At 32.9% G+C, this 13,939-nt stretch overlaps 1 protein-coding gene across 1 annotated transcript; it reads right to left on the reverse strand.

The window, feature by feature from the left end:
* Positions 1-7,057: 7,057 nt before the first annotated feature.
* LOC106790082 lies at positions 7,058-10,291 on the reverse strand. Its single transcript, XM_014754756.1, has 5 exons — positions 10,030-10,291; positions 9,694-9,914; positions 9,496-9,544; positions 9,152-9,394; positions 7,058-8,894 (listed from the first exon to the last, which is right to left on the reverse strand). Exons 1-5 carry the CDS (start codon positions 10,108-10,110, stop codon positions 8,508-8,510), a joined length of 981 nt encoding a protein of 326 aa, XP_014610242.1. The 5' UTR covers positions 10,111-10,291; the 3' UTR covers positions 7,058-8,507.
* Positions 10,292-13,939: the final 3,648 nt, after the last annotated feature.

Raw genomic sequence — 13,939 nt, forward strand, 5'->3', positions numbered from 1 at the left:
ATAACATGGCAATCGTTAAAATAAAGTCGTAAAGTGTATTCCAGTAACCATTCGATTAGGTTTTTACCGGTGAAAATACATATGTAATATATGTAACTTATAGGATAGTACGTGGAGACGAGTTTGTTAAAGGGTATCCTAACGTAATCCTAGAAGCCGTCATCTGTAATTTATCCTCGAAATTCCATTGTCACAAATTCTATTCGAATCTAATCCGCTAGAAGCAAATTTCCATTATCAGAGACACGATATGTAATAACGTTTCATAGGCTATAATTTAATTTCTACCATCAAAAAAGATACATCCTAGGTGTCCCTTTTTAAAGTTTACAAAAAAAAAAAAACGAGAGAAAAGAAAGGAGAAGAAAGGAATGATCGAATTGCTTCGATCTTATGAAAAGAAAACCCACTTCATAGCCATCCCATTTCTCGAGTGGTTGCTTTTTTGTCAGACTTTGGCCACCGTCGCGGAGACAAATCTTTTTTCTGGCTCAGTGCCTTTCTCATGGGACCTACGCATGAATCATGGGATTTCGAGATGAATTAAACCCCATCGAGAGCTCGGTTTCAATTCGAAACGCGTTTGCTCGTGGAACGAGTATAACTTTGCTCATGGTGGTCCTAGTGTCCTCGTGTAGAAAGCATTGGTCATTGTGAACTGCTATCTCTTTCTTTCTTTTTTCTTTTTTTTTTTTTTATTTCTATCTCTTTCTCTCTCTCTCACACTCACCCGAGCTCTAAGCGAGCTCTTTTTATAACCGGATTTTCAGTGGTACACAGGTGGCAGTGCTCAAAGTAGTTTTACGAGAGTGGAAGAAGAGATGATACATTGTACATACACTATCCAAAGCGAGTTCCATTCGAATCGAAATTGCATATATCCGAATAAGACCATTTTGTTTGTCATTCGGCTTGGAAGAACGATAGCGAGATTACTAATTCCACGTATCCGTTTGTTCACTATCCAAATGAAATTCTCCTCTTTCCTAACGGTTGCCGAGCTCGTGTACGAGAATTTCGCATTCTCTACCCAACCCGTCGAATTAACGTTTGGATTGAGATCAGAGGATTCACTGAACTAGCTAACATTGTGAATAACGAGGATGAATCTATGGAATCAAATCGAAAAAAAAAGATATTATTTCGGATAGAGGATTTAAATTTTCGAATTATTATGAATTCACCGCCACGTTTCGTTTCCTTTCTTTTCTTTTTCAATTTTATTATTTTCCTTGAACGTATTATTCGGTTATTCATTCATGCGTTTCGAACTCGTTCGATTTGTTCTTCGTACTTCTTTTCATTTTCAATTCTAACCCGCGATTGTTTCGACGCATCATTCGTTTCGCGTATTTGAATTTCAACTAAATTAGATTGAATTTATTTTACTGGAAATAAGAGACTAAAAATGATAGCTTTAATGGTTTAATGAGAATCACGAGAGTAAATTTTGTTTGACGAATTTCAAAGGACCACACGAAACTCGGTCACGTCGAATTAAGAGGTAGAATCGATCCTACCTGCTGAATTATTATTAAAGTATATTACACCTTTCCACGTATTCTCGTGACTATTTCGAACGAAGAAACGAATCGAATTTCGTCTTGTATTACAAACGAAGGGGAGGAAAAGTTGAAATTCTTGTACGATGCAGGTGTACGATATTTTTTGAGTATACAAAGGGAGATAATCAAAGATAAACTAAGTTTGAAACGAAATTCGTAAGGTTAAATATTTTGTATGTACACAAAACTTAAATGAAAATTATTTTATAGATTATTTTTTTCTTTTTATTAAATATTCTATTCAATTTTATTTTTTAATATCAAATTTATTCCGATGTTACATCTTCCTATTGAATATTTCAAACTTTTTATCGAAAATGTAGATTTAAGTGGTGGAGTAAAAAGGATTCAAATTTTTCTCAAAGAAATCAAACAAAAAGATTTTGAACTTCTTCGAATTTGGTTTCAAAGTTATACTATTAAAGTTATCCAAGCGGAAACACGGAATGACTCGATCTTCCTTTTTCTATCTTTTTCTCATCTTGGATGACTCTTAGGGTTCATCGTAATGACGATGGAAGAAGTCTGAAAGGGCGCGTTGTTTTAACGTACTCCACGTTGCTCGTCACCATTCTCGATGCTCTTCATCAGCGAATAATGATGAGTCTTGTACCTTGAGACAACGTAACTCTGCCGATGAATGGATCTCCTTGTGGTATATTTTGTGCACGCGTAAGATTACGTTACGCTCCTTTGAATGCTATAAATACTACTATCCTCCCTACCCATAACGATACTTTAAAGCATTTGGGAAAAAAAGATATCGCGTCAAATTGAACTCGTATATTCGTCTAACCAATTTAATTTTAACACCGTATATCCTCAAATAATTATAATAAATTATTACAAATATTCGGTATATATATATGTAATTTTACTATATTTTTTAAATTATATATCTAACAAAAAATATAATAAAATACAAATACAAGATAGACGTAAGATTATATCAACACAAAAATATATTTTAATAAATTAATAAAATCAAATTAACACCTACGTATTAATATTGAACGATTTCATTATTTACGAGATAGTAAAAAAAAACATGTAGGAACGTAGGCAAGAAAAGAATCGAGATAAAATTATAACCGAGAAAAGAATATTTTAATAATCGATAAAATCAAATTAACACCTACGTATTATTATCGAACGATTAGATTAGTTACGAGATAGTAAAAAATGAAAAATGTAGGAACGTAGGCAAGAATAATATAATGAAGGTAAAACTATAAACCGAAAAAGAATATTTCATTAATCAATAAAATCAAATTAACACCTACGTATTATTATCTAACGATTAGATGAGAGTTAAGAGATATATGATAGTAAGAAACGTTAGAGATACGTAGGCAAGAATAGAAAATTGAGGTCTACTAGGCGTATTTTCAACGTGATCATAGGGACTTTAATAACGGTATCGTAATACTCTCTTGGTTTGTATTACTATCGTAAGAACGCGTATATCGCGTGTAAAAGCGCGAAGACGATGAGATTTTAGTTTTTTACGACGTGGCGCGTAGTACGAGTTTGTCGGTCGTTCACCGACTCTTTACGAGCGGACGATGGAATATTTCGGAAGAAAAATCTTCCCCTGATGTAAGCAACCGACAACCGACCATGCTGCTGGGTCCGTAGTTATTACAATCCGACGACTACGTTAGCGAGATAAAGCGTTAAAATTTTTCTGACCGAAACCACGGCCACTCCCGCTGCTCACAATTTTCAACCATTCCGATCGTAAAAATCTTGTCGTTGATATAGCTCATCCGCTCGTGAAACACATCAAAACATACTAAGCTAATTAACCGAACTCCGATGACTGTCAATGCTCTTTTATTCGAGATTTTAAATCAATATTAATTATCAAATCTATTTATCTCGAACGTTATTACGACAAATACAAATTGATCATATTAAACTTTATGTCATTCGTAGGAAACATTTAAACATATATAAACAAAACCAAAAATTATTTATCTCAATGCATAATGCATTTATCTTTCTCTTATTTAAAATGATTGATCAATTAAAATAAATCAATCGATCATAGCTTTCACATGACACGACATTCATCCTACCATTTATCCTGATCGATCGTCACGCGAAAAAAAACAAACGGAAACCTTTTAACTATCCCGATCCACCCAACAACCACCTACCATCGATTCTTATTTCTTTAACGAGCACGCGAATTTTTCTCCAAGAATCTTTCGTAAGTTCGACGAATCAGCAACAGCAGCAACAGCAGCAGCTCGTGGGGCCTGAGGGATCGTACAAATTATAATTCCTTGACTGCTCGAAAGAAGCAGTTGGACGTAGGAAGATGAGAAGAAAAAGAACAAGAAAATGAAAAAGAAACAAGAACCAAAAGAGGAGGAAGAGGAGGAGGAGGAAAAGGTGGTGGTTGTGGGGAGGTGGAGAGGAGAGGACAAAATAGTCGCTACTTGATGGCGACTTAAGGTGATTTTGAATGGTGGCTAACGACTTGGAGCCGCGTCATGGGGCACTGTGTGTGCACGACCGCCGTGCCAAATAATAAGAAGTCACGCTGAGCACCCGTGTGTCCTGATGTCCCGATGCCTCGAACGGGCACAACACGTCGCAGATAATGTCCTCCCACGTGGAAACGTCACTGTAGCTATTCCCTGGTCCTTAACCTCTTCCTTCTACTCATCCTACTTCTTCTTCTCCTTCTTCTTCTTCTTCTTCTTCTTCTTCTTCATCTCCTCTTCTTCTCTTTTATTTTTCCTTTTTAGTCTTTCCTTTCCTTCTTCGGAGACTAACAGTTTGCTCGAATCTCACGACGTCATGCATAATAACGTCTCTGATTCTCCCCCGATCAAAGCCGACACTGAAAGAGAGAGAAAGAGAGAGATAGAGAGAGAGAGAGAGAGACTTTATTGCGAATTAACGATTTTTCAAACCCCAAAGAAACTTGAAAAATCTATCCCCTTTTCTTATTTAATACGTGCCTGCCATCGTATCCTGATAAATTAGTATTTTTTTACTTCTTAATACAAGATCGTTGGATTAAGAAGAATGTTGTTAAGTTATTTTGTGTGCGCATATGTGTGTGACTGTGTGACTGTGTGATTGTGTGTATTGTATTTGTGTAACGGATTGCGCGTAATTAATTTTTGTCTCGAAAAGATTATTTCTCTATTTATTTTTTTTTCTTCCGAATGAAGATTAGTTATCGCGTTTATATATCGTATAGAGAATAGATAATACTTGAAACCTCCTGTAGATTGGCCTTGGTTTCGCAATGAGAAGCGATCTCTCGAGAAGACAGGTGTAGACTCGTTTTCTTCGCGCCTTTGTAACATTAATAATCGAGATAATTTGTTGGAAACAATCCGTGCCGACAGCGGATGAACGATCAAGAGAACCCCATCATTACTGACACAATACTTTTGCAATGTCATTTGTATTCTGTTATTCTCAACTCAAATGCAATGGTTCTTTCTATCTCTATCTCTCTCTTTCTCTCTCTATTTCTATTTCTATTTTTGTTTTTTTTATTAACTTGCAGTTTCCTTCAAATTCTAAGATTTCTAAAATGATTGAATACCTTTTCGAAAATCCTTTGTAAAGTATTGAAAATGTTGGAACACGATTTAAGTTTGTTTTCGTTATCCTCGAGGATAGAAAGAACCCATCGTGTGATTCCACTAGGAAAGCTTACTCGGCTCTTTTCTAGTTAGAAAAATAATAGTTTATCCTATAACAACTTTAGTCGAGAGAGTCAAATGGCATTTTTACATTACCGAGCCGTGCTCGGAATAAAGTCCTTCGAATAAAAGAAAAAATAATAATCGATCTTTTTTTTTTGCTTTTTTTCATTCCCCTTTGCCCTTTTTTTTATTATTTTTATTATTATTATTATCCCTGAATCATAACGATGGAACGTAAGGATTTATGTTTATTTTTATTTCGGAAGCTAAAGAAAATATTTTCATTCGAAGATATATATATATGTATATATAATCTCTCTTATGAAATAATCAAGATTATATCCTATTTATTATTTATGATATTTCAAAAATATATTATATTCATTTTTTAACATGCCCCAGCGGTATTATCTATTAATTATTATTTATTATCTTATTAGTTTATTATTATTTTGGGTAATCTAATTTTGTTGTAGTTTTTCTTTTTTCTTTGGAGAATTGTACACGTGTGTAATTGTTATAAATTAATTAATCATATTTAGCAATTGCTTTTTATAATAATAAATTATTATTATTATTATTATTAACGTTATTTTCTCTATTGTTCGTAATTCAATGTTAATAAATGTTTTTTATAATTGCATAAGATAACAATCATATTAAAAGTGAGAAAAGAGCATACAAGTGAGAGGGTAGTGTATAAAAGAAAAAAAAATTGATACGGAGAGCAACAAAGCCAACAGTGCAAAAAAAAAGAAAAATACGATCGACAGAAAATTAGCATGATGAAAAACTACATGCATACGCGCACGTGTCTGTCCTTGAATGAACACAAACCTTTTTAACACACCTGATAGAATGTATTGTTTAACGATACAAAAATGTATAATGCAATTTTAGAAAAAGAGATGAAAAGAAAGAGCAAAAAAAGTTGTGAGCTATAGTTAAATAAAATTATACTATAATAAAATATTCAAAATCTCATTCTCTCTCTCTTTCTTTCTCTCTCATTTTACAAATATTGATAATTTTCAAAATTCTCCCAATAAATGACTAAACCCTATGGAAAATTTGTAATACCTGTCAATCATAATAATATAACAATATGATTTCGTATAGATGTATAAAATTTTAATGACATACCTTTGCTAGGGAATCGAAGGAAAGCAAAAACCCGAACGGGGACAAAGAGAACACGACGGGGAGTCAGATGTTGATCCAACTGAAGAACAACCGCGTGAATCTGACTGTCTATGAGTGTACCAGGATATTCATTTCTTCTCCTTCTTCCTTTTTTATTCGTATGTTTTTTTGACAGCGTGATGTCTTTCTTGATGGACGGGTGACAAGCCGAAATCTAAAGGGCGGCGGTGGAGGAGGAGGAGGACGAGGAGGAAGAGGATGACGAGAAATATAGTAAAAGAAAAAAAAAAAATAAATAAATAAGAAGAAGAAGAAGAAGAAGAAGAAGGTGGTAGATTAGGAGCACGTGCCGAAATATGTGTTAGCCGTAAAACCTTAGAAAATATTTCAACTTTGTTAGAAAAAAAAAAAGAAAACAAGAAAAGATTCTCCTTGTTGTGTTCTGGTTGACTATGTGTTTGGTGGTCAACCTTTACCGCGATCATCTGGACCTCCCGATGAGAGAGAGAGATATCTTTAGATCTTTTTTTTTAAAAAAAAAAAAAACTCTTCCACGAACCTTATAAAAACTTTTTCTACGAATTAGAACTTGAACTTATAAACCCGCGTGTTTGATACACTCACGCGAACGAGATTTATAATACTTTAATCGAATCTTTATACGTTTTCAAGACTGGTTTTTTATTTTTTTTTTTTATATGATTTCTGCTTTGAATATAATTGAACAATAAAATTATTTATAATCTATTATTTTCTTTCTCTTTCCCTCTCTCATTTTTTTATAATATAAATCAAATTATTATATTGCACCGTCTCTAACAATGCAAATGTTTACAATGAAAATATGCGACACAGTTTAAATACATTTTTCGCAACCTCTGAAAAGCTTTTTTTTTCTAATGAAATATCTCGCTCACGAGAGAGCAAAATTCAAATTAAATGATGGCTCTCGGCGGTCGAAGAAAGCGAACACAAAGAAACCTGTTCATAGCATAACAACCATCGTAGATTGCACGTAATCGTTCACTTATTCCTAATATAACGGCGACCTTATATACGTCACGTGTACATACATATGTTCATTGATGGTGAGCAACTGTACAAAACTTGCGTTACCCATTTCTCTCTCTCTCTCTCTCTCTCTCTCTCTCTCTCTTTCTCTCTTTCGTTCTTATACAAATCTCAATGAATCCTAATTAAATTAATCCATTTCTATACACATATTCTTAATTATTGTTAATCGCATATTTAAATGTCTCTTACAATTGCAATTATTTGACTATTACACAATATATCTATATATATAAAGTAGTACAGATACTACTTTATTTGAATTTTGTTGCGTGATTTGTCGGTAAACAAATAGAAAGGTTGCTTTAAGACAAATGAAGGTAATTAGGCTGGTAGTGGGAGAAGTGACACGTATGCGAAGCAAATAGGAAAAGTGACACGTAGACAGAGTAGATAGAAATAAAATCAAGAATGATCGTTAGAATTAAAAGAAAGATAGGGAAGAATAAGATTAAGTGTCGTTTTTTTATTTATACGTAAAAAAATGAGGATTTAAGGAACTGTTATAAATAAAATTTAATCGTTGAATTCATTATATTAATTTGTTTAATGAATAAAATCTCTATTTATAGTGAAACCCTATTCTGTTTATTCACTTATAAGAGATAGAAGAGCATTATGTATATATAATTATGTGTATCGAAAAAATGTTTCATTTAGTAATTCTAAAGTACAATTGTCATACGTTGACTATATACGAAATGACAAAATTGAAATGGACACGAACAATTTTGATAATAAAACGAAAAAAATGAGTCAAGAAAAATATAAAACACTGCTAATCGTTTATGAGTAAGAAAATTAATAAATGTTTAGCTGTTAGGAAAAAATAATTAGCGGAGAGATCCACACACAGCAAAAATAATATTATTCAATTAATTTGATCATATAAAATATTTTACGAAGTATAAAAGTGAACACCTTTTAACGTGGTACTCGCGTATGTCCATAGAACGAAAAAAAAAAAAAAATAAATAAATAAATAACAAAATAAATAAACGGAATAGAAAAAAAAGTAATAAAACGAATTATCAAGAGAAATTAATTGTTGTCAGGTTCTTTTGATAATTGGCGTTGGTTTTGGAATATTACTTTTAATGTGAGCGTATTTAGGATTTTTCGCTGGTTTGCCATCGTTAAGGGGTGACTTTTTTAAGCCCCCCTCAGATAAACTTGACCGAGATCTAATGTTTGCATTATATATAGTTTTCATTGGTACTGTGCCTGCAGTTGTTACATTGAGCGTCGTTGAAGACGAACTCTTCCTTTTCGATAGATTTGGACTTAATGTCATTGTACTATTCAATCTCGAGGATGTGGGTGTCGTGTTTGGAAATTTAATCAACGATCTTCGTTTTTTTAATAATTGTTGTCCCTCTGCAAAATGTCCTATTGATGTTAATCGTCGAATTGGTCTCAACGATTTCTCGATCGGTTGCTGTAATGAAAATATTTACGTTCGTTGATTTGTTTTAAAACGCGTTCTATGCCACGCATATCACATCACCGGTTTTTATACGTTGACATATTTATTATTTTAATGCATTAAAAATGTCACGAACGCATTTATATAAAATCACATTAATATCAAATAAAATATCTTGAAAATAAATTGAATTTCAATGTTAATCGATTAATCATAAGTTATTGTATATTATATATATATATATATATCGTATATAATTTTCATTCTACCTGTTTACGATCTTTGTTTAGTGTCTTGATCTCGTCGATCTTGGAAATAACATCAACGGCTGATTTGCGTAAAGAATCCAATTTCAAATGTACATAACCCGGTATGTTTTCACCCTCGAAGATGAAATCGTCCGAAATTTCTTTAAATATCTCATCAGCGTTATCCGTATTCTGCTCGTTGTCTTGTACGAAGGTATCAAATCTGCTTGTATTTGTTAAATTAATCTTCGGCGACGATGTATTCTAATTGAAATTCATTTTTCAAAATACACAAACAAACGTTATCACGTGATTTAATTTCAAATTGTATAAACAAATAAAATGAATTTCTAAGATAATCCTACCTTGTTATCTAACGGCGATAATTTATTCGACAAATTGTCCGTACATTCGCTAAAAAATATATAAAATACCTAAATATTATGTTTAAACGTAAATTGAAAAAGTTATCGTTGAATAATATTTCAATTAAACGCAACCGATTAACGAATAAAAATGAAACAAGGAAACAAAACAATCGATTAAATCAAACATTAATAAACCTGATTATTCCATTTCCATTAACAGTAACTCGTTGAACAAAGGGTGCATCCGGAGTATTGATAATAATATTATTGCCTGGTGTCTTATTACAACTGGTACTGATATTTGGTACATATGGTTCTGGTATAATTGTACTAAGAGTTTCTTGCACAAGTTGAATTATAGTTTCAGAGGGTAACGGTATTCCCGACGATAATTTCGAAATATCTGTCTCCTCTGTCTATAAAATCACGATTAGATTTTATCTCATTAGATTAATATTTATAATCTATTTTTATTTCTAACAATTCAATGATGATGATGATGATGATAATTATAACAATCGTTTACTTTACCTTCTCAATCGTTGTCTTTCTTGGTGTTGTATAACGCATTAATAATTGACTGAACTCCGAAGCGAAATTTGCAGCATCCATATTGTCTTGTACTCCGTACACGTTTAACCGACTCGACAGTAAACACTAAAATAGGTGACTGTTCGCAGACTGAATCTTCTCTACCTATCTTGTTTACAATATTGCTATCGTTTGACTTCCAAATGGTTCGAAAACAATCAGCTATTAACTATATTGAAAAACATGTTTACATCGATAGAACGAGGAAAAACAAAAATCTGTATATGGATTTTATTTTAATATACAAAATAATTCAATATATATTTATGTATCTATGTATGTATATATGTAAATATTACACGCATTTAACTATCCACTTCATTATGGCGGTATCTTTGAAAAGTTTATACTTAAATTGTATCGTCAATATGAAAGAATGATTATCTTTAATGATTATAATTGAATAAAACCATAAGAAATGAAAAACGTAAAAGATTGAAGAATATATCGATTCTTAATGATGAATGAAAGGAAACGATTGCAAGTCATATAATTAATGAATGTAATTAAATCGAATGAATCTTAAGAGTTGAATTAATAAATGAAACATCACGATGTAATTACTTTAACTCTTACTTGAGATCGTTGAACGCGAAAGTCCTTGGAAATAAAAATGAGATAACATATTTCAATAGGTCAAGGATTAACGTAGAAAGAAATTCTATCAAATAATTTTATTCTCTTTGTGTTGTTAGTATAATTTAAAACGAAATAAAGAAAATGTGAGAGAAAATATAGTGGAAGTCTGATATAAATTACGGTTTCTCGTTTAGAGTCTCTTCTTTTTCTTCTTCTTCTTCTTCTTCATGGCGGTCGTGTGACAGGAGACAAAACGGTTTGCCTTCTCGCACGGTTTCAAGATCTACCAATGATATCTTAACTAAACGAAATGCCACCCAAGGTGTTAGCCCGCGACGAAGATGGCACAAACTCGATAAGCTGCGTACCTTTTGCAACGCGTTAGCTCCTGCTACTGATATAAGAAAGAGAGAACTAAAATATATATTTAATGTTTACGATGATACACCATTTATTCATATATTATTTTCACATTTTCACGAAAAACTCATCTTTCACATTTTCAATATCATCCATAATAAAATTGGATTACCCTTATTATTAATTAATCACGCGTGTTACATTTATATCGTCTCTATTAATTTATATTTAAATTTTTATATTATAATATATTTTACAATGAAAAAAAAAAAAAACAAACCCAAAGAATTGTATCGTAACGTTCGATATATTTTTACGGTCTAACAATTACAATTGATATCCTATATTTTCTTTTTAAAAATATTGTATTTTGATTCAACCACACACGTGAAATTTTCTACATTCCATTTAACGAGAGAAAATATTGGAGAGATGACCGAATAATTATTCGAAAGTTTGTAACGACCAAAGTTGGATAGGGGTTAAATAAATCAATCTATCGAAAGGCTAGAATTATCGACAATAGTTTCATCTATTATATCGAAGACAAGAGAAATACACATCACACACATACACACACACACACACATGGTGAATACTATTCGTGTAGCATGATAATTTATCGATATTGGGAGAGGAAGGCGTTGAACCGGTACGATGTAATAATCGTTTCGACGTTGCAAACCCCTGTCGACGCCTCCTCTCCCCCCCCTCCTCCTCCTCCTCCTCCTCCACCTCCATCTCGTAATTTCTACAGATTTATATGTCTACTATGGGTGTACACAGAAGCAATTATCCATGGCGACACGATGTAACGATCGTGGTTGAGACGTTCGTTTGGTGCTCGTATTACATTCAAACTCCCTCTTCCCATTTTACGATCTACCTCCTATGCTGTTCCTAATTACTTCGTTTCACGATCCGTCCGCAGAATATACGCGAAATTTCCTTAGCGACCTGTCAGACTCTCATGTTCAAAGAGAAAACAGACCGGGACGATGATTAGAAACTACTTTAGTCCGATTAGTTTACCCTAAGAGAAATATCGATTACGTATATAGGTATATATATATATATATATATATATATATATATATATATAGTATATGTAATACATCGAGTACTATATTATTTGTCTTATGACTATTTACATAGATACGTTAATTGGAACATGTAATGGACAATTAGTATAATTTATTGATATGAATATTTGGATAGAGAATATTAATTACATCTGTTAATAGAAATATTGTTGTTATTAGAAATATAATTTAGTTAAAATTGAACGTAAAATAAACGAGATGAGATAGATGTGATCAATATATTGGATTAATTTTCTTTTTTTCTGTCCCGATATTTCACGAAATTTGTTTCATTAAATGATAAAAATATTAGCGGAGAAGAGAAAAGATTTCCGTTGAAAAGGGATTCCTGCACGAATTGGACGATAACTTCCGGGTTCAAAGGCGTGCTCGAAACATCGACCAGTACCGCCTGTAATCACGATTCGATTTCACCTCGTTTTACGAACTTATCTTTCCCCCACTCGACGAACTCTTTTACTCTGAACGAAATAGGTGAACCAGTATTGGTAAAATAATACGATTCACCTTAAATTCTACGAAACTTGCTTTTACATTTTCACTTGAGAAATGATCATCGAAATACGATGAGAATCTTATTAAATTTGATGAAACATATCGTACGATTATATAAAACACAAATCAAATTATTCCCAATAATACTTTATATAGAAATGTAACCTTTAAAGAAATGCCAAATAAATAGGAAAAAAAATATTATACGAATAATTATTGATCAGAAGTGACTTATTTCGTTATTTTAAAACAAAATATAGAGATATAATAATATATTCAAGGAGATATTATCAAAAGTGCAAAATCATTTCGATCGTATAGCATTCGCGATTTAAGCAACCGTTGGCTACCAACGAAAGAAAGAAAGAGAAAGAGAAAGAGAAAGAAAGAAAAGAAGAATAAAAAAGTATGAAAAGGACGAAGAGAGGACGACGAAGAAGAAGGAGTTTAATCCGAGAAAGGAGACGATACTTTGAAAGTGGTAGGGAGTAAGTAAGGAAGGAAGGAAGGAAGAAGAAGAAGAAGAAGAAGAAGAAGAAGAAAACCATGCACAGCTGCAAACTCTGACGGCGTGCTCGTGCCGCGCGACGAGCCACGATCGTGTGCTTACCCGTGATTGTTCGAGCAAAGCCAAGTGAAGCAAAGCCAAGTGAAGCAAAGCCAAGTAAAGTGAAGCCAAGCCAAGCCAAGCAAAGCCAAGCCAAGCCAAGCCAAGTTATGCCAAGCGGACCGAAAGACGACGAACAAGAAGACACAACTTGGGATGACCAGAGAGAGAGAGAGAGAGAGGGAGAGAGAAAGAAAAGGAATGGAAAGTACCCGAGAGTGAAAAAGAGAAGAGATACACCGGTGAGCGGTGCAATTGCAACCGTTGCTGTGTTCCTGCGTTTGCCTTCTTGCCCCTTCTCCGTCTTTTTCTTGAACAGTCTTGAAAAGGAACGAGAAGATTAAACGAAGAGAGAAAAAGAGAGGGAGAGAGAGAGAGAGAGAGAGAGAGAAAGAAGAAGAAAATATCCCTAACTCTAACTATACATGTTTTTATGTAAGTATTGTATTTATATGCATATACATACGTTTAAGTTACTTTTTTTATTTTTTTCAATTGAAAAAGTTTACAACCACACAAATAGTCTATGGTATCTTCCAAGAGCCATCAAATATTATTAAACGAGAGAAAATTCGAACGATCGTTGTTCTCTCGTTGGGCGTTATAAAGTAATCGTAGAGGAGAGAATAATCTTAACGTTACGAAATAAATTGTTGCGTGTACGAAGGAGGTTAAACGTTTATATATTGGTTGATACGTTGGTTGC

Source organism: Polistes canadensis, unplaced genomic scaffold (assembly GCF_001313835.1).
Source record: "Polistes canadensis isolate GaletaPanama2010 unplaced genomic scaffold, ASM131383v1 scaffold_213, whole genome shotgun sequence".
In the NCBI taxonomy this organism is placed as follows: domain Eukaryota; kingdom Metazoa; phylum Arthropoda; class Insecta; order Hymenoptera; family Vespidae; genus Polistes; species Polistes canadensis.